General features: G+C 35.6%; 1 protein-coding gene across 1 annotated transcript in view; it reads left to right on the forward strand.

The window, feature by feature from the left end:
* The window catches only part of CTNNA3 (catenin alpha 3), a 1,729,751-nt gene that overhangs the window by 1,374,702 nt on the left and 328,322 nt on the right, over positions 1-26,727 (forward strand). The window contains 1 exon segment of the mRNA XM_036828186.1: positions 21,060-21,211. Coding sequence (XP_036684081.1) covers positions 21,060-21,211 — 152 coding nt within the window.

Consider the following 26,727-nt stretch of genomic DNA (forward strand, 5'->3'; position numbering starts at 1 on the left):
GGTCTTAATAAATTTGAATTTTTTGTATATTGTGAGAGAAGAATTTTATTTTTGTTTTTTCCACTTGCATAGACAATTGTACAAGAACTTTTTATTAAAATGCTCTTCCTAGTCTATCGGTGTGCAGAGCCATATCTACCATATATCAAGTTTACATAAACGCACAGTCTGTACACAGATCTTTGTTTTGTACCAGTAGTCCAAATGTCCATTTCTATTGTTTTGCAATGCATCTTAATTGTTCTAAATTTACAATACCTTGATAACTGGTAGGGAAAGTTTCCATACCTATGAGCTTTTCTTTTTTCCAGAGCATATTACTTATTCTTACCTTTGTTCTTACCCTTTGTTGTGGTTGGTTTATTTTCTAATCTTTATGCTTTTTTTTTTTTTAATTAATTAATTTATTTTTGGCTGTGTTGGGTCTTCATTTCTGTGTGAAGGCTTTCTCTAGTCGCAGCGAGTGGGGGTCACTCTTCATCGCGGTGCGCAGGCCTCTCACTGTCGAGGCCTCTCTTATTGCGGAGCACAGGCTCCAGATGCGCAGGCTCAGTAGTTGTGGCTCACGGGCCTAGTTGCTCCGCGGCATGTGGGATCTTCCCAGACCAGGGCTCGAACCCGTGTCCCCTGCATTGGCAGGAAGATTCTAAACCACTGCGCCACCAGGGATGCCCCGTCTTTATGCTTTTAATTTTATTTTTTCTCATAGTAATGTACAGGCAATAATAAAGAGAAATGGTGTTAGTACATATCCTAGTTGTTTTTATCTTATTTTATTTTGAAATTATGGTTTTAATTTTTCACATTTGAAAGTGATATTTACTGTAGATCTTTGTGGATGTGCTATACCAAACTAAAGATGTTTCATTCTCCTAGTTTGATAAGAGATTGCATCATGAATTATTGTTCATCTCTGTATCTATTGAGATTATATGTAATTTATCCTTTCATCTGTTAATGAAGTGAATTAGAAAATTAATAAATGTTCTAATTTTAAAACAATCTTGCACAGTAGTCTTCCTGAAATGGATTTAACTTCAGCAAGGTATAGAACTTTCTTATGTGATGACAGATTTTTGCTTGCTAATATTTTATTAGAATTTTAGTATATATGTACATGAGTGACAACTGGTCTGGAATTTTTAAAAACTTTTTATTTAAAAATAATTTTATATTTACCAAAGAGGTTCAGTGACAGTATAGATAGTGAAATTCCCCCCTGCCCTTCCACTAGCCTCTCCTAAAGTTAACATCTTACATTATCATGCTACATTGGTTAAAACTAAGAATAGTATTGGTGCAAGGCTGTTTACTCGACTACAGACCTTATTCAGATTTCACCAGTTTTTCTACTAATGTCCATGTTTTGTTCCAAGATCCAATCTAGGATCTTATATTGCATTTACTTGCCATGTCTTCTTAGTGTCCTCCAAAATGTGGTAGTTTCTCACAGTTTCCTTGTTTATCATGTCTATTCATTCACCAGAAACCCACTGTCTTGATTACCGTAGCTGTATAGTAAGTCTTGAAGTTGGGTGGTGTCAGTCCTCCAACTTTGTTCTCCTTCAATATTGTATTGGCTATTATGGGTCTTTTGCCTTTCCATGATAAGTTTAGAATCCATGTTAAGGAGAATCAGTTTAGAATCAGTTGGTCAATATCCAAAATAATGTGCTAGGATTTTGATATGGATTGTGTTATCTCTAGATCAAGTTGGAAAGAACTGACATTTTGCCCACATCGAGTCTTCTTATCCACATACATGGACTATCTCTCCATTTATTTGGATATTCTTTCATTTCTTTATCAAGAGTTTAGTAGTTTTCCTCATGTAGATCTTGCACATGTTTGGTAGATTTACACTTACACATTCCTCTTTTGGGGGTGCTAATGTAAATAGTATTATGTTTTAATTTCAAATTCCAATTGTTCATTGCTGGTATATAAGAAACCAATTGACTTTTGTATATTAGCCTTGTATACTGAAAACTTGCTATAATCACTTTTTATTTTGATGAGTTTTTTGTTGATTCTTTGGTATTTTCTACAATAATAATCATGTCATCTGCAAACAAAGACAGTTTTGTTTCTTCCTTCCCAATTCATATGCCTTTTATTTCCTTTTCTTGTCTTATTTGTTACCTAGGATTTCCAGTATGATGTTGAATAAGAGTAGTGAGAACAGATAGCCTTGGTGTGTTTCTTATCCTATTCCTAGTTTGCTGAGAATTTTTACCATGAATGGGTGTAGAATTTTGTCCAGTGCTTTTTCTGCATCTGTTGATACGATCATGTGATTTTTTTCTTTCAGCTTATCGATTTTGATACCAATGTAAAATTTGCCTCTTACTATATAAAATTCCTTTTTTAAAATATATGATTAATCATATTCTGAACCTACTTATTTTTTGAATTTTATTTTATTTATTTTTTATACAGCAGGTTCTTATTAGTTATCTATTTTATACATATTAATGTATATATGTCAATCCCAGTCTCCCAGTTCATCCCACCCCACCCCCCACTTTCCCCTTTGGTGTCCATACGTTTGTTCTCTACATCTGTGTCTCTACATCTTTTTAGGATGTTTCTTTCCAAGTTTATACTGCCATCATTTTTCCAGAAATTATTTTAAAGTATTTTATTTTCTATTTCAAGGATGAATCTATTCATTGGAATGATTCTGTTTTCCTCCCTAATGTGTATATAGGACTAGATTCACTCCCATCCCCACATCTACTACCATACTTTCCTTTCTTGTGTAAGTTCACACATAAATGCACAGAATTTATCTTTTCACACATTAAATTTCATTAATGTTTTCATTCACTGAAATAATGTAACACTGTGAGTCTTGTTCAGTACAGACAAAATTGGGAATGTCAGTTTCCAAAAGTAGACAAGAAAAAGAAAAGACAGTCATTAGTATTTTTGGCATGGATTTTCAGTGGAGCAAGAAAGACATGCCTATTTCTTTGTTTGCTTTCAATTTAACACATCCATTTTTTTTTTTTTTTTATATTGTTCCGGAGTAATTCCACTTTTCTATTTGTTATTTGTGTTTGTTAGTCAAGCTTTCAAGCTCTGTTGGATTGTGACTTTTCAAAGCTGGGGAAAAAGAATGACACTTAACCAACATTTTCTAAAATGTCAAGACATTTAGGGAGTTAGGATCTTCTTGAAATCCATACAGATAATCCTCCCTTGGATTATAAGCATTACACAATTCCCTGTAGTTTCCAAAATCAGTCAACAGGCATGATCAGTTTTTTGTTTTGTTTTGTCTTTAAATTCCAACTTTAGCTATTTTAAAAACACATTTAGGAATAAACAGAAAATGTGATGACCATTTTTAGAGAGACCTTGTTGTGTAAATCTAGTGCTAGGAAGAGGAAGCAGAATTTCATGCTTTTGTTTAGAAGACTTTATAGTCATTGAACATGGAGATGAATCAGAATATGAAATTCATTTATGGTTATAATCAATTTGAATAACAGCTGAGAAAGTATAATAGAAATCATACAGTTTTACCTTTATCCCATAAAAGTCATGAAATATCCTGACAGGGCCATTTCATCTACTTGCCTCCTCCTATACATCCTTTAAAATCTCTTTTTAATAATGGGTTAATTTCCCTACACATAACCCAAAAATACTCTTAGTGGGTTTGGAACTTACCTCTGTGTTTGTTCTATTTTGGTTGAAGTACAAAACAGAAAATTGAAAAAAGAAAATCACTGTTGATTATGATAATCATTCAACATCGAATTCCTTACTTATTATCTACAATTTTAGAAATAAATCCCCTGCATTAAGAAAGATATTGAAAAAAACAACCCAATACTACAAAATGTTACTGCCACCTCCAAAATGTTTCCTACTAAAGCAAGGGACAGTGAGAGATAATATTAGTAAGAATGCCCACATTCCATATTACTACTTCCTCAGATGACTGGGACTTTTGGCTGACAGAACTTGGGACAATTATCTTGTCCTTTGTGTTCAGAGATGATGTGCTGACAGGTTATTTCCTGAACAATAACTGAAATGTGTGACCTGCTGTCCTTGCCAAGAGAGAGACTATTTTGTAGTTGACAGCAGCAGTCACTGAGGGGAGAGCTTGACATTTGTGGCCTTGTAGACTTTGGGTCAGCAGAGTCTGTTTTTGATTCCTTCTGGCTGCTATGGTATCCTGACTTCTGTCTTGTCTTGGTGACTGTTACTGATGCTGCCTTGTTGCAAATGGTCTCTGCATGCATCCTCTCTGTCCTAGCCCCCTATATACACAGTCACCTCCCATGTTGTGCAATCACAACCTTTCAGTTCAGGTGCCATTTTCCCTACTAGCTTAACAGCTAAATAAGGTAAGCCCCATTCCAATGCAGATAGAATCACATGCAGATAAGACCTGAGTTACTCAGCTCTCCTTGCTGGAAAGTTGGTTCTACTACCATTGCCTATAAAGAGATTACTAAGTCAATGATTATGCATTTTTTAACCTATTTTTAGACTGCTTGAGTAGGACATTGCTCCTACAATGCTTTAGATAAACACAGTTTCATTAATGAATGCTGAAAAAAGAGAAAGAAGTCTTATGTTGATAAGCCTCTATCATAATTTAAGAGTAACAACAGCGTCAAAAATACTTTCATCTTACATTGAAAACTCATTTTGATTTCTGTAGCTTTTTAGGATACAGTACAGATATTCCTGCAGTATATACAGCTAATCACCTGAAGGACAAAGGTCCTTCTGTCTCAAGTCTGTGAAATGCTATCAGTAAAAATACATTTAATTCTGACTACCACGTTCCTCTTTGAACCTATAGGAAAATTAGTATGACACCAAGCATATGTATCTTAATGTACATGTTTCCCTGATTCTCCTTCTAACTGTCTCTCAGCTCATTCTCTGTCACATTGGCTCCACTCCTATATATTTTCCCCTAGATGAATATCTTCTTCAAAGTTCCGTGATTTGGCCTACTGTCACAGCACCAAATGTCATCTCTGTGCAAATGCTTGTCAAAACTCTCTCTGTCTCTCATTCTCTCCTTCTCCCTCCCTCACTCCCTACCCCTCCCCATTATCTCAGTCTCCTTCTTGACTGTCTGGTAGATATCTGCACTTGAATGTCACCCCTAAGTCAATATGAGTAGACTATCCTCTTTCTGAGACCTCTTTTCCTCCTGGCTTCTTTATGATGATAATAGTTTCCCCCACTTCTTCTAGACATCCAGTATCAATACCTTAGTTGTCTTGGATTCCTTCCTTTCTTTCACCTCTTGCATGTAGTCAGTAATAAAATCTTGACATTTCTGTCTCAGTACCAAATGGCTCAGCCTTTCCATTGCAAATATCCTCATTCAAATCTTTATAAACTTTTTTTTTTTAGCTTTGCTCTAAGTCTCCTAACTTGTCTTCCTGCTGCAGTTATACAAGAGAGTTATACACCACTTCTAAATCAATTATGTAAAGCAGTGCTTTCCAAACAATCTTTTTAGTATTGCAACCTTTTATTCAAATGAAATGGAACCCAAATATATAAATCAGAGCTGCTTTCTTTGAAGCAGGGATTGAGTATGGGATCTCACACCTAGTCCCATTCACGCTTTTCTTTACCTACCACTCCTCTGCCACCCATGGTGCTCCCTGAGACACTCTCATTGGAATGTAGTTGAGAACCACTGTTAAAACATATTCTCAAACAAATTAATCACAACCAGATGATAAAACTGTATTTCAAATATGCTACAAGGGAAGAAGCTTTAGAAAAAGTAAATTCAAATGGATCATCTTAATAAAGATGGTTTATGGGGGAAAAAAAGATAATTAGATAAACATTATTAGATTGTATACAACTATACCAAAAATCCAACAGGCTCTTAGCATGATGGTTAGTTGAGGTAGGCTGAAATTCCTAGAAGAGGTCATAACCTCATGACTATCAAAAACATTAGACTGGTTATTTTATCAGGAGTGTTAATTACTTCCCAGAAAAAGTAATGAATTATTTATAAGAAATTTTGTCCCAGATCCAGTAGGAAATGATTTTCTTTCTCACCACTAGTCAGGTTAGAATCTTACTCAAAATTTCCGAAGGCCATTAATTATCTACCAAATGAAGAACATAGTCTTTGGCTTGGAATTTAATAAAAACCTGGTGTGAACTCAAATTAACTGTTAGCATTTTTGCTATTTTACTACTTGGACAGTTAGGACCGTGTAAACCCTACTTTTGCTTATTTCTTAATCACAACCATTCTCTGTAGTTTCTCATGGTCTATCCTTTGTGTAATATACTTCTCCCCCAACTTGACTTCCTATGTTTCTTTCTTTATATCTTAGTCATTCTACAAGGCCTAAGGTTTTCCATATCACCTCTTTGATAAGAATTTCCCAAAATATCTTTAATTGGATATAATCTCACCATTCTTTTAATGTGCTTCTCTTATTGTAGTTGCCTTTTTCTGTCTTGTTTTCTACAGTTAATAGGAAACACGAGTAAATATTATAACAGATGACTTATTGAGATCAGTTTATAATACATGATCAAAACCTGCCTTTTGGGGGCTTCCCTGGTGGTGCAGTGGTTGAGAATCTGCCTGCCAATGCAGGGGACACGGGTTCGAGCCCTGGTCTGGGAAGATCCCACATGCCGCGGAGCAACTAAGCCCGTGAGCCACAACTACTGAGCCTGCGTGTCTGGAGCCTGTGCTCCGCAACAAGAGAGGCAGCGATAGTGAGAGGCCCGCGCACTGCGATGAAGATTGGCCCCCGCTTGCTGCAACTAGAGAAAGCCCTCGCACAGAAACGAAGACCCAACACAACCAAAAAAAATTAAAAAATAAAAATAAAATAATGTCTTAAAAAAAACCCAAAAAACCTGCCTTTGTGGCCCCATGTAGTTTGCTATGTACTTGTTGCATCACCAAACAGACTGTTAACCTTTTAAAGGTAGGATTTCAAAGTATAAGGGATAAAGCCTTGTTTTTAGAATGATTTTGTGGACCATCTTTTACTAGTTATGCAATTCTAGGCATATGTATTTAGTCTCACTGAACCTTGATTTCTTCTTCTTCAAATAGAGCTAATTATACATATAGGTAAATAGATATCTATTGAAATGATTTTTTTCTCATAGTAGAGAAAAAAGCAATGCACAAAAATAGCCTGAGATATGAGAGTTTACTGGACATCTCTGGGAATCTTGAGGACAGTTGGCACGTAAGCACAGTGATGAGGTCCTCTGAGGAGAAAGAAGCAGATAAATCTAAGACTACTAAGAATAAAAACAACAAAAATGCTTATATATACTTTCTCTCTCTACTTCTCCTGCAGTTTCCTGATAACTTTTAGAGAATTCCAGAGGTAGAAATAATAAAGTGATACGTGAGAGGCTTTTCTCACCTCAAGTGAAAGGTTTTCAGAATATTTCTGCTGACCCATGGAATTGGTGTTAGCTTTGCGTATTTCGGGTTTTATCCTAATTAATCCTCTTAACTTCAGACCTTTATCATTCAGTAGTATACTAAATGTACTGCATGGGCAGTATAGAGGCAAAGCTACGCATTGTAGTGGCAGAGCTTTAGTGAACAAGAACAGGACAGATTTGAAGAGTGAACTTTTTCATAGGAAGAGACCCAACTTAAATGCTCTGCAACTGATTCAATAATTCTTTTAACTAGTGGTAAAGTTAGTAAGTGCATTATTTCAAAATAAATTCACTACGAGTTCTAGTTGTAAAATTAGGCAACTTATGAGGTACTTTCCCAGTCCAAGAATACGTAGAAGTAGGATTACTGAATTATAAGAACTTCAGCTAGAAAAGCATATTCACTCAATGCACAGTTACTGAGCAACTGCTATGTGCTAGAAACGTATTTGGGAAGCTAAAATCTGCAGTCTTAGTGACTGACTGAATATGGAGGGTGGAGAGTACATAGGGAGAGGCAGGAGTAAATTTGGTGAGAGAAGCTGATGACACAGACAGGACACACACACACCTTCTAAGTACCTTATCTTTGTGGAACGTAAAATAGAGTGGCAAATGATAGTGTATCAGGCACAGAAGCAGAATACTAATCCAATCTGAGATGTGGGTAGAGAAAAGGGAAAGCCGCAAAAGGCTCCCTGAACAAGTATTCTCTGTATCGACTCTTTAAAAAGAGAGGAAAATTACTGTAATGAGGAATATGAAGAAGGGCATGCTTTAGAAAGGAAATAATGAACGAATATAGAGAGGTGTAAATAAGCTGGCTTTTTGGGAAGGCTATAAGCTGTTTTGAGTGTTCGAGGCGTACAATGACAGATATGAAATTATTGGAGATGGAACTAAAGGAGGAGGAATGAGTTAAATGGAGGCAATGAATTCTATGACTAAAATTTTGAATATCATACTTTCGACAATTAAGGGTCCACCAAGGGGTCTTACCAGGTCAGAGAAATGGTGAGCATTGATGGTTAGAATGATTGCTGTGATAGTAGTGGGATGGATAGATCTGAGAACTAGATATGGCAGAAGAGTTAGGGAGGCTATCAGCTCAGTCAGCATGAGATCTGGTAAGGAAGACCTGGGGTTTCCAAAAGAATTCCAATTCAAGAATTATACAGGATGCAAAAAGTAACCATATTTGATGATCGAGGGGAGATAGAGGTAGAGCGGGGGAGACAAGAATGACTCCCAGTCATCTTGTTTAGGGCCTTGGGTAGATGGTAATCACATTTGCTGAGACGGGAGGTATAAGAAAGATGGCAAGTTTGGGAGAAGAAGGTGATGACTTCATTTTTGTACACATTGAATTGAAAGGTAACTTATAGTTTATGTAGTTTGAGATACATTGAAGGCCACACGTGTGAGACTAGGGAGAGAAGTGAGAGCCAAATGTAGTAGTTTGGAAGTTCTATTTGTATAGGTAGTAAATGGAATGTACAAGAAAGAACAGATGTATCTCATCTAATTTAAATACTTTATTTTATCAATAGCATAGTTAGCAATCAGCATTTCAGTTATCACAAAGAATGTAATTTGTGTTAAAGTGTGGGAAATACATAGTTTTGCTCTTAAGCAACACAGGATAAAGATTTTATAAAATCATACAATGGAGTCAATTAGGTATGTTTGGAGAACTCAAGATTTTTTTAAAGAAAGCATGTACAGTACATATTTTCTATTGTAAAAAGAGAAAAGACCATTTAGGATTTGGTGTTTGATCTTGGTTCCAAAATTCCTGATATTTTATGTCTTCGGTTTCATTTGTATGTTTATTTTCTGAAGATTCTCTTAGTATTTTAAAGGTAGTCATCCTACCGGATGTCCTTGTTATTGAGTTAATATCACAAACCATAAAAACATCTTTTAAATTTAAGACACAAGTATAAAAGAGAACCCTTTAGTGTTAATGGGGGCATATTTTGTGTTGCCTATTTATTGCTAAATATAATACTAAAACTTCCTTTCTTTTTCCCTCCTAACATGTGAATTTAAAAATATATGGAATAGAGTGATCTCAAACATCTGTGTTGAATTATATCTTTTATTCCTGTTTAGCTTAAAGAAAAAAAATCACTGAGATAGGCAGAACAATTAAAATAAACAGACAAAAAAACCCTCAAAACATGTCCATCAGTATAAAGAGTAGTGGAAATAACACAGGCTTTGGAGTCAGCAGAACTATGTATAAAAGTTGGCTCTGTTAATTATTAACTATAAATATGGGCAGCTATCAAAGTTTCATTTTTCTCATCTTTAAAGTGGGATTATTTTTAGGATTAAATTATATTACATTTAATCAGTTATATCTCTTCAAACCATGAGTAACAGAAATTTTTACAGGCTGTATATCAAGAAGTCCAGTGTTGTTTAATTCACCAGTTCATTAATACTAATAGAGATACATATTTTTTTTTCTTTGCTATCTTGATACGACAGCTTTCTCTTTGTTGTAAGATGACCACAGCAGTTCTTAGGAGTCACATCCAGATGGGAAAATGTCCAGAGAAAGAAGAGGGACCATCTCTCCAGTATTTCTCTTTGAGCATGAATAACTTTCCCAGAAATCTTCCCCCAATACACTTTCCTAAATCTCATTGGCTAGAACAGGGTGTCAGGTTCTCTTTAAACCAATCACTGCCAAAGGAAATGATTGGGTAATAATCAGAATTTACCTCTAAACTGAGAGCTACATCACCTTTCTGCTGTTTGGATGCTGAACAAATTCATGTTTCTTTTAAAAAGGATGTTAATAATGAGTACTGGGGAGCCAAGCAATTTTATCTGCTACATGTGATTCTCAAAGTTTGATCCCTTGGACCAGTAGCATTATATCACTTGGGAACTTGTTAAAATTCAAATTCTTCTGCTCCATATCAGACTTTTTTATCAGGAGCTCTGTGGGTAGGGCTCAGCCCTCTGTGTTTTAATGGGCCCTCCAGGTGATTCTGATGCAGGGCCAAGTTCAAAAACCACTGTGTCATGATAAAGTTTACTGAGGAAAGAATATATTAATACTATTTGCTCAGAACTACAGCTTTGCACAACTCCAGAGAGTACAATGTGAATAAAATGCAAAGAAGAAAGTGACCCCTACTAGGAAGTTTGACTGCAAATCTAGACATGTCACCATCATGCTTTACTGATTTCAACATAGGTAAAGCACTAGCAAGATTATTGGCACTTAGTAAGTAATCAATAAATGTTGGTCTGCTATTATTCTGGAACCATATTATGCATCAGATATTGTGGTGGTCACTTTCAGATAGATTATCATATTTGGAATCCAGATCTGAGACTTTCTGCACCAAGAATACAAGTTACTTTCATTTTCACAAGAAAATATCAATTTACCCTGTCAGCACTTAGTATCTAAAACAAATGGAAGTTCTTTTTTCTGATAACCCTGAATGCCCATCCTTCAAGAACTAACTCACTATTGACATCAATTTCAAATAATATATGATTCACTCCTGTCAGAAGCTATGCTGAGATTATTCATTCATTTATCCATTAAATTTCTGCCTAGAATCAAAATTTTCAAAGTCCTATTTTTGTATCATATCATATCAGAAATCCAAAAAGGTGCAAACCAAAAATTCTAGGACTTTATTAACTTTTTGAAGAAGTGGATGATAATGTTGTATAAAATAAATATTCTTTTGAAGAATGCCTTTACATCTTTTATAACACTATTTGTGAAGACTATTTTTGTTATGTTTTTTAATAACGAAAAATATAAATACATAAGTGATACATTCACTCCCCTTAGCATATAGTATTGAAGAGGAAAATCTTTTTAAGTCATTCACAGTGAAAACTTTTAAGTGCTGAGCCCCATTTTAGTAAATAATATGAACCATGTAATGCATTGCTTCACTTTTGCCTGGAATGCAACAGATCAGTTTTATAATTAGTTGCTGTACCTTAACTCTAGAAGTTTTGATGTAATTACACTTGTCTTCCCTAACTTTCGTTATGTGGCTCTTGGTTATTTTGGGCTTGTTTTAAGTTTTAAAAGCTTATTGTACCCTTGCCTCTTTTTTGAGCTTCTTTGAATTTTTTTCTCTTTTGGAAGTAGGGAAGTTATAAAGATTAATCTCTCCTTCCATCCACTCACAAATTCTTACCCCCATGATTCTATACACCTATCTTTTCTTCCAACAACCCATGCTTTATTTTACTACCCATTAATCTGTCCATACATCTGCTATCCTCCTGTCCATTCATTTATCTTTTTCTAATGTCTTTCTGCTTGTAACCAAACGTAGCTAGAAAAAGTGAACACAGTGCATGTGTGATTATGAATAGACCTACGGATCCAGAGAGTCTATGCTAGAAATAGACCAGTTTCTTCATTTTACAGAAGAATTTTAGCTCCCTTAAAAAAAAAATTGACTAACCTTCCACAATCCTAGCTTACATTGATACAGAGGTTTCTGGATTTCTGTAACTATTTAAAAAAATTTTAGCATAGTTATAAATCTTGATTTACTTCAGTAGACTTGTTTAAAATAGTGTTTGTAACCAATGTACATAAATCCAGCTTTACAAAAAAAGAGCTTAAGGGGTAAATATTTATAAAATAAGTCACTTCAGTTGCCTTAAATAGAAAGCTTCCCTGCTGCATTTAAAATATGACTTTTCTTCATTCGATCAAGAAATATTAGGAAAAGGAGTAATTCAATACAACAGGCTCTCTCACTCAAGAAGTTCACAATCAATTTTTATTCGACTTTCTAGAAAAACATCTATTGAATGAATCATACGTTCATATATATTTAAATCATATTAATCTGGGCTCCCTGAAATTTTTTATATATTGATTATAATATCAAGAAGGTTCAAGATAAATGAATATCAGATACAAGAAAAATGAATTTGTTCTTTAAAAATCTTAATATTGTACACTTGTACATAGGAAGCCCTTACAAACCTTGTGATATTGAATTACTAAAGGGAAAGTAAAATCACTACTGTCAATGAGATTGAGTCTCTACTCTTTCACTGTGATATTATAACTCACTAAAAATAATGACAATTCTGTCAAAGTAAAAATAACAATTTGGCACTGAAATTTCAGCACATTTTTAACATATATTACAACTAGTATAATTTCAGCAGATGTGAAATCCCATAACCCTCATGGGATTAACACAGTTAGCAAAGATATCATCTATAGTTTCTCAAAGCACAAACAAAACATACATTTTCTTGTTTAGGTAGTCACCTATATTTATACAAAGGTGAATATATATTGACCAAAAAAGCTAAGAATGGTATCAGTAAATAGAACCTGACACAATTTTGCAATGGCCCAGGACATTTCTAGGTGCCAAAGAGGGTTTTTTCCAAAGGTTTATAACTTGTATTTGTGAAGTATATATAGAAAAACTACACAGATGATACTCACTCTTCCAGGATCTAAACCAGTGTCCTACAGAGGACAGGTGCTCAACAAATACTTGATTGCAAGTATTTGGAACAGTGCTAACAGAATATTTTGCAAGGATAGAACCGAGCTATATCTATACTGTCTAAAATGATAGCCACATGTGGTGAGCTAGAGTGACTGAGGAAGTGAATTTTTAATTGTATTTAATTTGTATCAATTTAATGTAAATTTAGTTAAATAGCAGGGTATTTCTAGCAGCTAGCGGATTGGGCAGCAGGGCTTTAGAAAGTAGTCAACTGTAAGCAACCCGATGATACACACCTCACAACAAATTCATTTGTTCATTTGTTGCTATTTACATTTGGTTTTAGGTTTCCTTCCCCTGCCCATATCCTTGTTGTCAGTTTTATATTTTTGAAATTGTATAATGTTAACATGCTTACAAGAGTTAAAAATACACAAAATATACTCAGCTACTGATCTATCTTCTCATATTTCTTCTACCCAATTCTTAGCATCCCTTGTAAATAACAAGTTTCCTTATTCCTTTATCTTTCATGTGAGTCTTTTTTTAATGTTTGTGAAAATAAGCAGATTAAGGATGTGCTTTTTTATTTCCTCTTCACTCTTACACAAAAGGTAATATATTGCTACATATGAAATCGTAAGTTCGTGTTGACACCTCCAATGCATTCCCATCCCATAGGGCTCTTTATCTTATCACATTCCATTGTAGTACCTCTCTTATTCCATAGTGAGAACCCTGGCTCTCAAAAATATCTACACATTTACTCATTGTTTCCACGTACAACACACAGAAATACCCACAGGTATTTCCGACTGCTTTTCCGACTCCACTGTTTCCTCAGCCCCATATCTTGCTCCTTTGATTCACTTTTTGTTTTAAGAATCTATTGACAAGTATCTCCCTAATGAAGAGTTCATGGAGATTAAATATTCTGTGTACGTGCATGCCTGAAAAAATCTTTATCCCACTGTTCACTTAATTCACTGGCTGAGTATTGAATCTCATTTCTGAAATAATTTCTACTTAATACTTGAATGCATGGCTTCATATTTTTCCTTTTGGTATCCAGTGTTGCTCATGAAAAGTCTAATACCAATCTGATTTTAATATTTTATAGATGACCCTTTTTCTCTTGAAGATTTAGTTCTTCTCTTTACCCTCAGTGTTCTTTAACGTTTGAGGATATGTCTCAGCAGGGCTATCCTTGCATCCAGCAGTAGAATAGAGTGCTAATGGGTACAGGCTCTGAGTCTGAATAGCTGGTGCTGAATTCTGACTCTGATACCTACCCCTTTCCTGAGGAAACAAAGGTGACTTGACAGAGCTTCTGATTTTAAGAGCTCTCTGTCAGGATTTTGGAAGTGGCTGAGTATAGGAAAACACATGCAGTTAGAGACGTAGGATCTTTAGCAAATGCATGTCTTTAGTGTCAGCAAGTCCAAGAGGCAAGATTGCCTAACACGGTTAGAGGCATGGGTGGGCTGGTGATCAGGGAAAGTTTCACAAAGAACTGTTATCTATGAAGATAAATATGAAGAGTGGGTAGAAGGTTACCAGGTAGACAGGGTTAGGAAAAGGGCTGTTCTCAGGCATATAATCATAGACAGCTGGACAGAGAGAGTTGGAGTCTGGAGAGCTGAGATCAACTCTTTTTCTTCTCACCCAAGAAATCCCCAGCAACATGTGAAGGACCACCTCAACACCACAAAGATATGTCAAACAAAGATACGTTTCTCCTACTAGAAGCCTTCCCAATCTGTCTGTACACCTCAGCATCTTTAAAGATTTTTTCCCCCCTAGACATTTCTATTGGCCTAAAAAAATAAAACCGTCAGTTAATTTACCAGCAAAATGGGTTTATTCAGGAACAGCAAAGAATTGCAACTCAGGACATGGAATCTGTGGCAAACTATAGGCAGGTCTGGAAAACAAAGGAGAGGAACATTCTTTTATGGAGAAGGAAGAGTGGGCGGGGCTGTTACAAACAAAATGTCCATTGGAAGAAACTGGGAGTTTGAAGTGTAGGGGCTTTTCACTGGCAGAGTTGAGACAGTCTCTCATTGGTTGGGCTATTGCCAGGCAAGGAGAAATTCTTCCTTCCTCCTGCTGGGTAGTAAAATAGGAACTTTCTTCCTTTTAGAGATGCAAAGGTATGTCTCTTCCTGTTGGGTCTGCAATTGATAACAAGAGGTAGGGTGTGAGAGCTGCCCCTTCTGTCTTCCCAAATCCATTTTAAATGAGGTTTCTGTTTATTAATGTTTACATTTCCCTGTTCCTATGGCCCATGTTCCTATGGTCATCAGTGTGTGATCCCCTGCACACTGATCTGTATTTAGCTAGAGATACAGATCGTGGAGCTCCTTTACTTCTCTATTTTTCTTTCACTCTTTTCCTGTGTGTGCTTTTCTTTTCTTTTTAATTAATTAATTTATTTTTGACTGCGTTGGGTCTTCATTGCTGTGCATGGGCTTTCTCTAGTTGTGGTGAGCAGGGGCTACTCTTCATTGCTGTGTGCGGGCTTCTCATTGCGGTGTCTTCTCTTTGTTGTGGAGCACGGGCTCTAGAGCACAGGCTCAGTAGTTGTGGTGCACGGGCCCAGTTGCTCCGTGGCATGTGGGATCTTCCCGGACCAGGGCTCGAACCCATGACCCTTGCATTGGCAGGCAGATTCTTAACCGCTGTGCCACCAGGGAAGTCCTGTGCTTTTCTTGATAGTAGAAACTGAAGAGGTTAAAGAATGAGCTTAAGCAATAGATAAGATGGTGGGTGATTCTAAAGGAGGAAAATTTAAACTGTTTAAACTCAAGAACAACAAGAGAGTAGATAAACAATGAAAGTAATCCGGAGGCTTAACCAGTAGAACACACACACACACACACACACACACACACACACACACACACACACACACACACACACACACACACACCTGATCAATATATTAAAAAGGAAGAGGGAAATATACCCTCCAGAAAGGCTAAAATGTAAAAGCTGGAATATGCCAAGTGTTAGTGAGGATGTAAACCAGCTAGAACTCTCAGGCACTGTTGATACGAGTAAAATGTGTTCCAACCACTTTGGAAACTGTCAGTGTCTATTAACATGGTACAAAAATATATTCTGTGATTCAGAAATTCCACTGATAGGTATAGTCCCTGAAAATATGTATGTAAATTCCCTGAAAATATGTACATATATTCCTAGCACCAAAAAGTACACAATATTTCATAGCATCACTATGTATAGTAGTCCCAAACTGGAAATTATCCAAATGCCCATTAACTATAGAATGGATAAATAAATTGTGGTATAATTGTACATTGGAATACTATACAGTAATAAGAATGAGAAATCTAAACCTACATACAGCAATGTGAGCCAAATCACCTAAGTTTAATGTTGAGTGAAACTTGATACAAAAGAATATATACTAAAAATAGAACTACCATACGACACAGCAATCCCACTACTGGGCATATACCCTGAGAAAACCATAATTCAAAAAGAGTCATGTACCACAATATTCATTGCAGCTCTATTTACAATAGCCAGGACATGGAAAGGTAGGGGTAGAGTAGAATAGTGAGGCCAGTATGGCTCTTGTTAACTGTGTGATGTGTCATAAAGCACTCACTCTGATCCTTGATTCTCTCATTTGAAAAAAGGAAAAATTCTCACCAGTTATTGACTTTTATGATACGTAATCTGTGAGGGACCAAACACAGTACTGATACATACTCTTGGCTTCCTTAAAAAAAAAAAAAGTATGAACCTTGATAATCAATGTTTGTTCAATAAATCTAAAAAATGAAGAGTATGAGGCATTTATAGAAGTCATGCATATGCTTAGTTGCACTTTCTGCTGTAATTTCTTCCCACTTACTTAGCATCATGTAAAGAAATGGTGACAGCATTATGTGAATTTTCAAAGCCAAATACCTCTATCATTGGTAATTTTCAAAGATAATAGTATGATTAGAAATATTTTAATCTGCATTTTATTAATGATAGAAAACATAATTTAGTGACATCATTGGAGATGATTACCTATAATGAGTCTGGATTTTTTTCTGACCTACTTAATCCAATAATTATGTACCCTTACCTACTTTCAAAAGCACATAATAAACTTAGCAAGAAATGAGAAGGGATAAAATATTCCTGAGTTAGTACCAGAGAGAGACTCAAGGCCTGGGAGAAGTTGGCTCTATTGCCAGAAAATTAACATTAATTTAGAAATTAATTGACATTAACATTAATGTTAATTAACATTAACATTAATTTCAGTGCCCCAGGAGCACTGATATTAAGAAGCCCGAAGTATTTTACTTATCAAAAGGAGGCAGTGCAGCTTTGGGGCTCAGAGAGCAAGCTCTGGAGTCTCAGTTACCAGCCTGCCACTTATTAGCTGTTTGACCTCAGTTTCCTCATCAGTGAAATCAGGATAATAATAGTTCCTGCCTCACAGGGCTGCTGTGGGGATTAAATGAGACAATGCATACAAAATTCTTAGCACAGTGCCAAGATGAGTAAGCACTCATCAATGGATATTATTATTCTGCATGGATAATATCATATCAATAATATCTGCAATGGATAATATCAATGGATATTATTATTCTGCATATTCTGAATAAGGTTGGTAGAGAAAGTACAGACTTCTAACGAGTTCAGGACTGGCTTAGAATTTGGCAGTATAAAATAGACAAGATGCTTTGAAGTTGACAAGGTATTGACCCAAAGCCGCTTCTGTCTAATAAATCTACACTCCAAAGTTCAGAACAGTTGATTCTACCTGGGATGTCAAATGATTAGAGTGAATTTGTTTAAGGTGTCCCCTTCTCTGATCAATGATTGTATAACATGATGGATGGTATACTGTGTGTAAACCTTGTTTTCTTGAAATGTAGGTAGATTATGGATTTGAGATAGCTTTGTCAATTTGTTTTTCCTTCTAAATTACCACTAACTGGCTACTTAATTATACTCACTTTGTATTTTCTTGAAAGCATTAAAAAATTTCACGCCCACTCTGATCCAAGCAACCATATGTCCATAGTATGAATAAAGCACACCCACAGCTGATGTTTAAGCTAATGAAATGAGAAATGTATTACATGTCGGCTTTGAATAGTTCATTTATGCTGTTAGAGTGAAAAAAGTAGTAGTTTCCATCTGTACTTCAGAAATTAAACATTTGCTTCTCAAAGATTTTATTTTAATTGGAACTAATATTAGTCTATTAGTAAGAGGCCCCTAGAGGAGTTAAATTGAAATCATGTTGCAATAATGAAAAGGCTATGATGTATTTTCCTTAAAATACGCCAAATGTTTCTCACATTTTCTCACATGGCAGTGAAAACTAGACCTTTACATGATTTGATGCTTGTCTCTCTTTTTTGGCCAAGATCTACATAGGAAGATGATAGGAGCAGTTTCAAATTGTAGAGGCAGTTAGTAACAAATTGAAGATGTGGATAGAAAGAGTTAAATTATTATTGTATGGCACACTTGTTTGGTGGATGAGAAAAACCTTTTTTTAGTGGGGAAGACTATGAAAAGAGTTTTGTCAGTGGTAGACCACCAGAAGTTTTGAGACCACAACTCTTTATATTTAGCTATGTCTTTAGAGTTAATAGAGGATGTCAAAGTGATTAGGAGCCTCTCTGTCATGTTCTTTGGAGTACAAGTTTTGTTGGGGGGTTTGCTGTTCACCCCAAGAACCTGAAGGAAGTGTGAAATAACTGGACACATTTCCTTAAGAGTTTCCTCCTCTCTCAACACTATAAAAAGTAAAGATTAACTCATTAAATATCTCGAATATTCTTATAAGCCCACATAAGTATATTTTTGGAGATTCCCGAGTAGGAACAAAACCTAAATTACATTGAAATGCAAGCTTAACATGTTGCATTTGTACCTGCATTTTTGTGGGGTTTTTATATTTATTCATTCATTAACTCATTCGATTACTTAATTCAATTGCTTATCTACTATGTGCCAGGCTAGACACTTGGGCTACAAACAGGAAAAAGTTTCAAGGAACCAGTGAACATTTTTGAACAGTGTAGTGACGTGACTCACTAATAAAACAACTTATTGAGAATCTATTTTGTGACAGACACTGTTGTACTTACTGCTAAGAGTTGGCTTTGTCAATAAGATTATACTTATGATGAGTCTGAAGGATGAGAAGATCTTAGGCAGGAGGACTCTGGTGAATGCTCAAGCAGGAGATAATGATGGCTAGAGGCAGTGGGGCTGCATTGGCAATGGATTTAAAATGTACTTATATGGTAGAGGAGATTGCACTTAGAGGACATTTGGATACAGAGGTTAAAAAAGAGTAGGAGGTAAAAGAAAACACCTGAGTTTTTTTCATTGATGACTGGGCGTCAAGTTAGAAAATATTACAAGAAAATTAGGCTTTCCAGGTAGAAAAGAATGTGTTTAGGTTTAGATAGGATGGATTTGAGGTGTTATGAAAGATTTAGGTAGAATTTTGCAGTGGACTATTTTGGATTTATAGCTCTGGAATTCAGGGACAAGGTTAGATTAGAGATACACTTTGGGAGTCACATCTAAATTAGTGGGAATTGTGGTTCAGGAGTGTTTCTACTGCGCAAAGTGGTGTGAGTTAGCTTTCTCCTTGCCTTTGTTATTCTGTTCACTGAAAGTGAGACAGTGATTTCGTGAAATCTCACTATTGAATAATATTATCCAATAGAAGTTTTGGTATGATAGAAACATTCCATATTGCCACTCTCAAAACAGAATTCAATAGCCATAGGTGTATACTGAGCACTTGGAATGTGGTAAATGTGATTGAGGAACTCAATTTCAAATTAAATTAAATTTTAATGAATTTAATGTTTCATAGTCATATGTGGCCCTATGTGGCCAGGTGCCCCTTTTTATTGGATGGTACACCTAGAGAATGGACAGAGGAGAAAAGCACAGTGGATAATCCTGGTGGGTATAGTAACTAAGAATTAGGGTATAGGTGATATATTTTAGTAGGTGGAGGAAAGTTGAGACTAGATAAAATATGGGTACCTATGTATATTGCCAACATTTCCCCATATCAAGAACATGGCAGGTAGGATTGCAAGACATGGTATGCCATACATGCAGATAGAGATTTGGATTTAGGAAAAAATAATATTTATTAATATTTTTGTGTTAGATAAAGTACTATATATTCCAGGTTTGGAATCATTGCTCTAAAAATTAATCTGCTTTTATCCTGCATATTCACATGGGGAAGAAACTTATTCAATATGATATGGTATAGTAGTTAAAAGTCATATTAACAGAATGACTCTGTGAAAGATTCTTGATTTCTCTGTGTCATTCAACTAAGTGTGAACCCCAAGTTAATACTGGGGTTGTTTTAAGATTTAAATCACAGCAAACACTTAGAAAACTGCCTTGAATCTACTGAAGAGTTAATGAATGTTGTTATCATTAACCTTAAAAGTAAAGTTGGAGAAACGTTTTTAATTGAGACTATTTTCAAATCTTAATAAAAAAAAGGGCGTTCTATGGATTGGCCTTACTGATTGATATATCCCTACACTCATTCAATGTTGTGTTATTTTACATAGAAACGTTTTGCATATAAGATCACCAGTTTCTTTTCATTAATCTTTTTGATGATGAGAAAATATTTTATCAAAAGAAAGTTTACAGTAGTTTTATTATTTCTATGAGATAGAATTAGTATCTTTAGTTAATTTTCTTCTATTTAGCAACTCAAATGTGTTTTTTCTTTAAATATTTTTAGGTTTACAATTTCAACTATTATTCACGCCAATTCTTTTTTGTCATTTCTTTGAGCTTACATTGGATAGGATGAAAAATAATTATATGGTTCCAGACTTGGTAAAAACAAAAATGCCATAAAGGAGAAAGATAATGTTTTAAAACATTTCCATAACGATGCCTTTCTTGTCTTTGGTTACCTTTGTATTTCAGAGATTCAAGATTATCCTGCCAAAATGTTTTGTCTCCCTACATTTAAAAAATAATTGAAATTTTTAAAATCAAGTATTTGTTTAAAAATATGATTCTCCATTTCCTGGAAACTCCAGAAATCTGAAAATACAAATAGGACAATTTTCTCTTTCTTATTCATTTTAACAGCAATTCCGGAATTTGTAACACAAGTGAATGTTGCCTTGGAAGCCTTAAGTAAAAACTCTTTGGATGTGTTTGATGATAATCAGTTTGTGGACATCTCAAAAAAGATCTATGATACAATTCATGATATCAGATGTTCAGTCATGATGATTCGGGTAAGTTTGCTTTACCTTCCATTGAACACTTTTCACCATCTGGTATGCCTGGAATGATTGCAAGAAATGTTTTATTTCTATGCCGTAATGTCAATGCTAAAATCCATTAGAACTTTAGAAATTTATATGTATCCCCAAAATCAGATCTACTGTCACAAACAACACTTTTACTTATGTATGTGGTTGTAACTTATGCAAATGAGCACATTTAACTGCCACAGGTGCAGAAATGATAGAATTCATTGTGTGCAGGATTTGCTGAAGTGTCACATAGCATATCAAAAGCCAAAGAACAATACATAAAGTAATTTAATTTCTTTTCTTGAGCAGAAAGGAGAGGATCTTTCTCATCACTACTGAAATTTATAGAAAAATGTGTGTAAAACAAGGTATTTCTATGGCTGAACCCTCTCATACTAGATCATAGAATCAGAGTGTTCAGTAAGAAATCTCACTTGTAACTGCCAGAAACAAGAAATGTTTGAGAGTTGTCTATTTGGGAGAATATATACCATCTTTGTGAGTGTGAAAGTGAGTCGTTTGTTGTGGGCACACTGCATATACACAGACCAAGATTATTTGTTTTTACTCAAAATATTAATGTGGGATATTTTTTTAATGCTATTAAAAAGAAAAAACAAACAATAGAAGTTCTTTGGAAAATGCACATGTAAATATATGGAGATAGATTATTTTAGGATTGGTTCACCTGGAGGCAGAGTCAAATATTTGTGTTAACATTAGTCTGTTTAGGAAAAAGTGAGACAGAGAACCAACAAGTGGTGATTATGAGTCACTGCAGACAACTGGGGCTTGAGCCTGGGGAACTCTAGGAGGGTACTGTAGAGCACACCTCACCTCAGAATTATCTTACCTTAGGGAAACAAAAATCCAGTTTATCCACCTATTCACCCTTGGTTAAAGGCCACCTCTCTTCAGAGGTGTTACCAGAGCTCCTGTAGGGCCAATGAAGCTCTTGTGGCCAAAAAATCCACCCTGAGGCAGAGTAAAGGAAAGAAGAATCAGTAAGACTGGTGAGTGCAATTTTAAGTATGAGTAGATCAATTTGAAGGCCTCTGGAATTAACTGTTAGTAAGACTGTGAGATGGAATTGGATGTACTGAGGAGATAAGGATGGAGCATTATGTATCTGACAGGTCTGAATATCATAGGTTACATGGAGCAGTTCATAAAAATGGAGCCAACTGAGGACGTTGTAGGGAAAAGGGCCAACAGAAGTCGAGGAGCCTGGCAGGGCAGATGGACGCTTATGGAAGAAATTGTAAGAGAAAGTCTAGAGGTGTCAAGACATGGGATGTAGCACTTCAGCGCTTGGGAAAACCTTCAAGCAAGCCAGTTATACAGAGAGAAACCTCAGAATATATATGTCTGAACAGCCTAGAAGTATTTGTTTGTATGTGACCGGGAACAGTGGTACTCTACTAGTACTATGTCTGAACTGCAAAGTACCTTTGCCAAATAGTTTCTTCTTCTAACAAAAGTTTTTATTCCTTACCTGTGTGGACTAGGTGACTAGTGGGCTAGTATTAATTCAGAACTGGAACCAGGAGGGAAACACTGAAAGGATGAAGAAGGCACATAAACTTCAGGAGGTCACTTTACAAGAGTGAAAGCCCCACACTTCCAGTATCCCTTGGTGGATATTTGAGAAGATAAACCAGTGAAGTAGCATAGGTGAACCAGGGCAGGGAATGCATTTTGTTTTGTTTTTTTCTGCAAAAGCTATCTAGGGATAAAAGTCTTATAACCTCTCCCACTTGAATATTCTAGTATTTAAAATTTTTTCTTATTATCAAAATAGCTTACCTATAGCAAATTAAATTGTCTTGCCATTATTTCTGTATATCCCTCATATGCAGTAGTCCTCTTTAGGGGAGGAGGACAATTTATTGTAATTATTAACAGCCTTAGAGGGCAGTAATTTTTCCCTATAGTCATCTCTTTTTCAAGGTAAATGCTTCAATTTCTTTTAACTTTTCCTCATAGAAATAATTGAGTATTTTGTGTTCTTTACTAGTCCTTATTTAACTTTTCAACAAACTTCTCAAATGAGACTATCAAAAAGCATACTCTAATTAGAGCCTGTCCGATGTCAAATAAAGTGGAAGATGTATTCTTACATTACTGCTATTAATACAGCCAACTACTGTTAGCCTATTTTTTCCCCTCTTAAACACCATGATTATTGGATAGACAATAACTTTTTTGTTTTTATTTTTTATACTGTCGTTGCCTGTATATCCCTTCTCCATTTCCATTTGATGTGTTTGTTCTTGGCCCCAAATCCTAATGCTATTAAACTTCATTATATTTCTAAATGATTCTTCAGGTAATTTATCAGGTTGTTTTTAATTTTGGTTGGTGACCATACCTAAACTAAATTAGTATTAATTAGAAATATGAGATTATAATCTTAGTTCCTTCATCTAGATTACTAATAAAAATATTAAATTATATTGGCCCTTAATCCCTGCTGGATAGCTCCAGTTAAGGGCGTTAGTGTTAAGATCCCTTAGAATCTTATGTTCCAGCCAGCTGAGAACATACTGGTAAGTGTTCAGTTTGAAAGAATGTTTTTTTTTTTTTTTTTTTTTTAGCTGAAATCTTGAGTGTTACATCTATTTTTTCCTTTTTTTAAACTTTGGGTTTATTTATTTATTTATTTATTTATTTATGGCTGTGTTGGGTCTTCGTTTCTGTGCGAGGGCTTTCTCTAGTTGCGGCAAGCGGGGGCCCCTCTTCATCGCGATGCGCGGGCCTCTCACCATCGCGGCCTCTCTTGTTGCGGAGCACAGGCTCCAGACGCGCAGGCTCAGTAGTTGTGGCTCACGGGCCTAGTTGCTCCGCGGCATGTGGGATCTTCCCAGACCAGGGCTCGAACCCGTGTCCCCTGCATTGGCAGGCAGATTCTCAACCACTGCGCCACCAGGGAAGCGCAAGAATGTTTTTTTTGAATGTTGAGGTAAAGATACTCTTTCTTCAAACACATTTTATGGCCAAAAAAACAGATAAAAGCAGAGATCGTGTGCTTGAAACCATGAAGGATAGTCTAGAGGCCCATTATCTCTGTCCGTACACCCCCAGTCTCCTAGACAGCCGCTAGGGGCACCTGTACAGCACTTCTGCAGGGATTCCTTGGATGATGACCCATAAACCTTTGTACTTAACTGCTAATTGGATTATAGTATGAAAAATAGAAGTCTAACTCAGGTGTAATTAATGAAAATCTTTTTTTTTTTTTTCTTTGAGGACTGTCCCTTTAACATAGAAGATAATAAAATTGATCTGGTATAATCTTCTCTTTAAAAGGTCAGATGTAATGCTGACCGATATCCTGAACTTAGAACTGCAAAACTTTATTTAGAGTATCTAAAGAGTGTCAACATTAAGGCAATACATGTATAATTTTGCAAGTTCAGGGAGGGCTAAGCTATGCTCTTGAGAATGTGTGTGAGTGTTACAGAATCCAGTCTTGTACCTGAATTTTCATGAGTGTTCTTCAGTGCTCTTGAGATGATAAAATACTAACTTAAGATCATAGCCTGATATTTTATAGTTTTACAAAAAAATATGATTATACCGGTCTTTAATATTTATTTTGATGAATAACTGTGTTTGCCATTGTTTAGATTATTTTAAAAATTTCTGAGTCAAATACTGTGACATTTACTATAACTATCTCCACTGGATTCAGTGTATGGACAATTGAGTTTGTAGAATCTCATTCTTAACCTTGGAGAGTGGGGAGTATTAATATTTTTTATCTGTTTGGTGTTTAATATCTATGTATAAATTTTACAGTGATTAAGAGCTGTATGGTCAGGCCACTTAAGATGACTGTTCTCTTGCTCTCTGTACCTCCCCTGCCCGACCAGTGCCTGCTTCACCTATATCTTATGCGTATGACTGACCTTCCTACATACTTGCCCCAGGCCCCAGCTAGTGATTGTTTTTATTAAAGGGGGCTGTGAGGGGCATTCCCCTCTGCTGGTTTCCCTGGTAACTAATGAGCCCATCTGAAATCAATTCCCCTATAACTGGCAATCTCCCCTTTCTCTGGGAGTGAGGACTGCTGCCATGTCCTGCCCGTCGTCTGAAGCACACGGTGGGGTGTCGCTCCAGGACCTTGCGTCAGACATGTAAGCTCCCCCATCCGTTAAATCACTGATGTCTCTGTTGCTGACTCCCAGCTCTTTCTTCAGTCTTGAAGCTGGGCAAGCACGGGGCTTGTGGGCCTGTGCGGTGCAGCCCAGCAAGAGCCCTAATAATATAATGGTTAAAACTAAAGCAAGTAACAAATCTCAACTAAGCTTCAGTTTCCTCCTTTGTAAAATGAACTTGGTATTATACCTACTTTAAAAGATTATTATGCTGACAAAATGAGCTAACAGAAATGAAGTACTTAGTAAATAGTAGTCTAATAAGAAGATAGCTTCTATTGCTGTTACCACTGTGAATAGAACTAGTACTACTGAAGCTGCCTATGATTTTGTATATCTTGAAGAATGTTAGCTATAGAAGCTTTAGAAATATGCTCGTGGAGCAACGTGAAGCTGAAACCCAAAAAAGTAACTTGAAAGGGTGAAGTTCAAAGAATTATTTTTTTTCTCACAGTACCGTTTACATTGTGTAAGAGGATATCCATGTTTATTAACATTCGGTATCTGAATTATAGTTGATTTAATGCAAATTTTGCTTTTGAACCCATATTACTTTAAGCTAGCGTTATAATTCTGCGTATTGTTTTTCTTAACCTCTTGAAACATACAAGGAGGCTCAATGGCTCATCTTTTTGGTAAAAGGTGCTTAACCAGAAAGAGAGGAAATTTGAAAAGGATGGCGTAAGTGAATTTTGAGAGACTAGCATGGGTGGTCAGAAGTGAAATACTCTCAAAGAGAGGAAAAAATTCAGCAAAAATTCATCCTGTAACAGGTATTCAGAATGTAGACTTTCATATATTTTCTTTGTGAATTTTCACATGTGCCTTATCAAAAGTTCTCTGAGAATACAGAGAGCTTTCCAAAGACAGGACCATCATAAATTTAGATTTTTTGTGTTAGTTTTCTAACTTTATGTTTCAGGGAAGAGGAACATATTTTGGATAGCTCACTTGATGGAAATTAATTTTTGAAAAAACAAAGAAAAATAAAATAAATAAAAAAACATTTACATGTCCCAGTTTACAGGGACCATCTTTACATGAATCATTTAAATGGATTCTAGAATTGGAACATAGTTTAATATACAACTTCAGCTTATATAGCCAGAAAAGCCTTTTGTGTCCAATTCTACTGTATGTATAGAAGTGGATAGATTTATAGCTTTTACTGGAATAATATATAATTTTTTTAATTTAAATTACTTGCACTGTCATGATTTCTTTGAACTTCTTTCATTGTCCACCATAGTGTCTTTTCTTCATGACCTCAAAAATTTTTTTTCTTTATATGTCTTCTGGACCGAGCTGCTGTTTTTCTCTTTGAAGTCTCACTCA

Source organism: Balaenoptera musculus, chromosome 16, assembly GCF_009873245.2.
Source record: "Balaenoptera musculus isolate JJ_BM4_2016_0621 chromosome 16, mBalMus1.pri.v3, whole genome shotgun sequence".
Classification (NCBI taxonomy): Eukaryota; Metazoa; Chordata; class Mammalia; order Artiodactyla; family Balaenopteridae; genus Balaenoptera; species Balaenoptera musculus.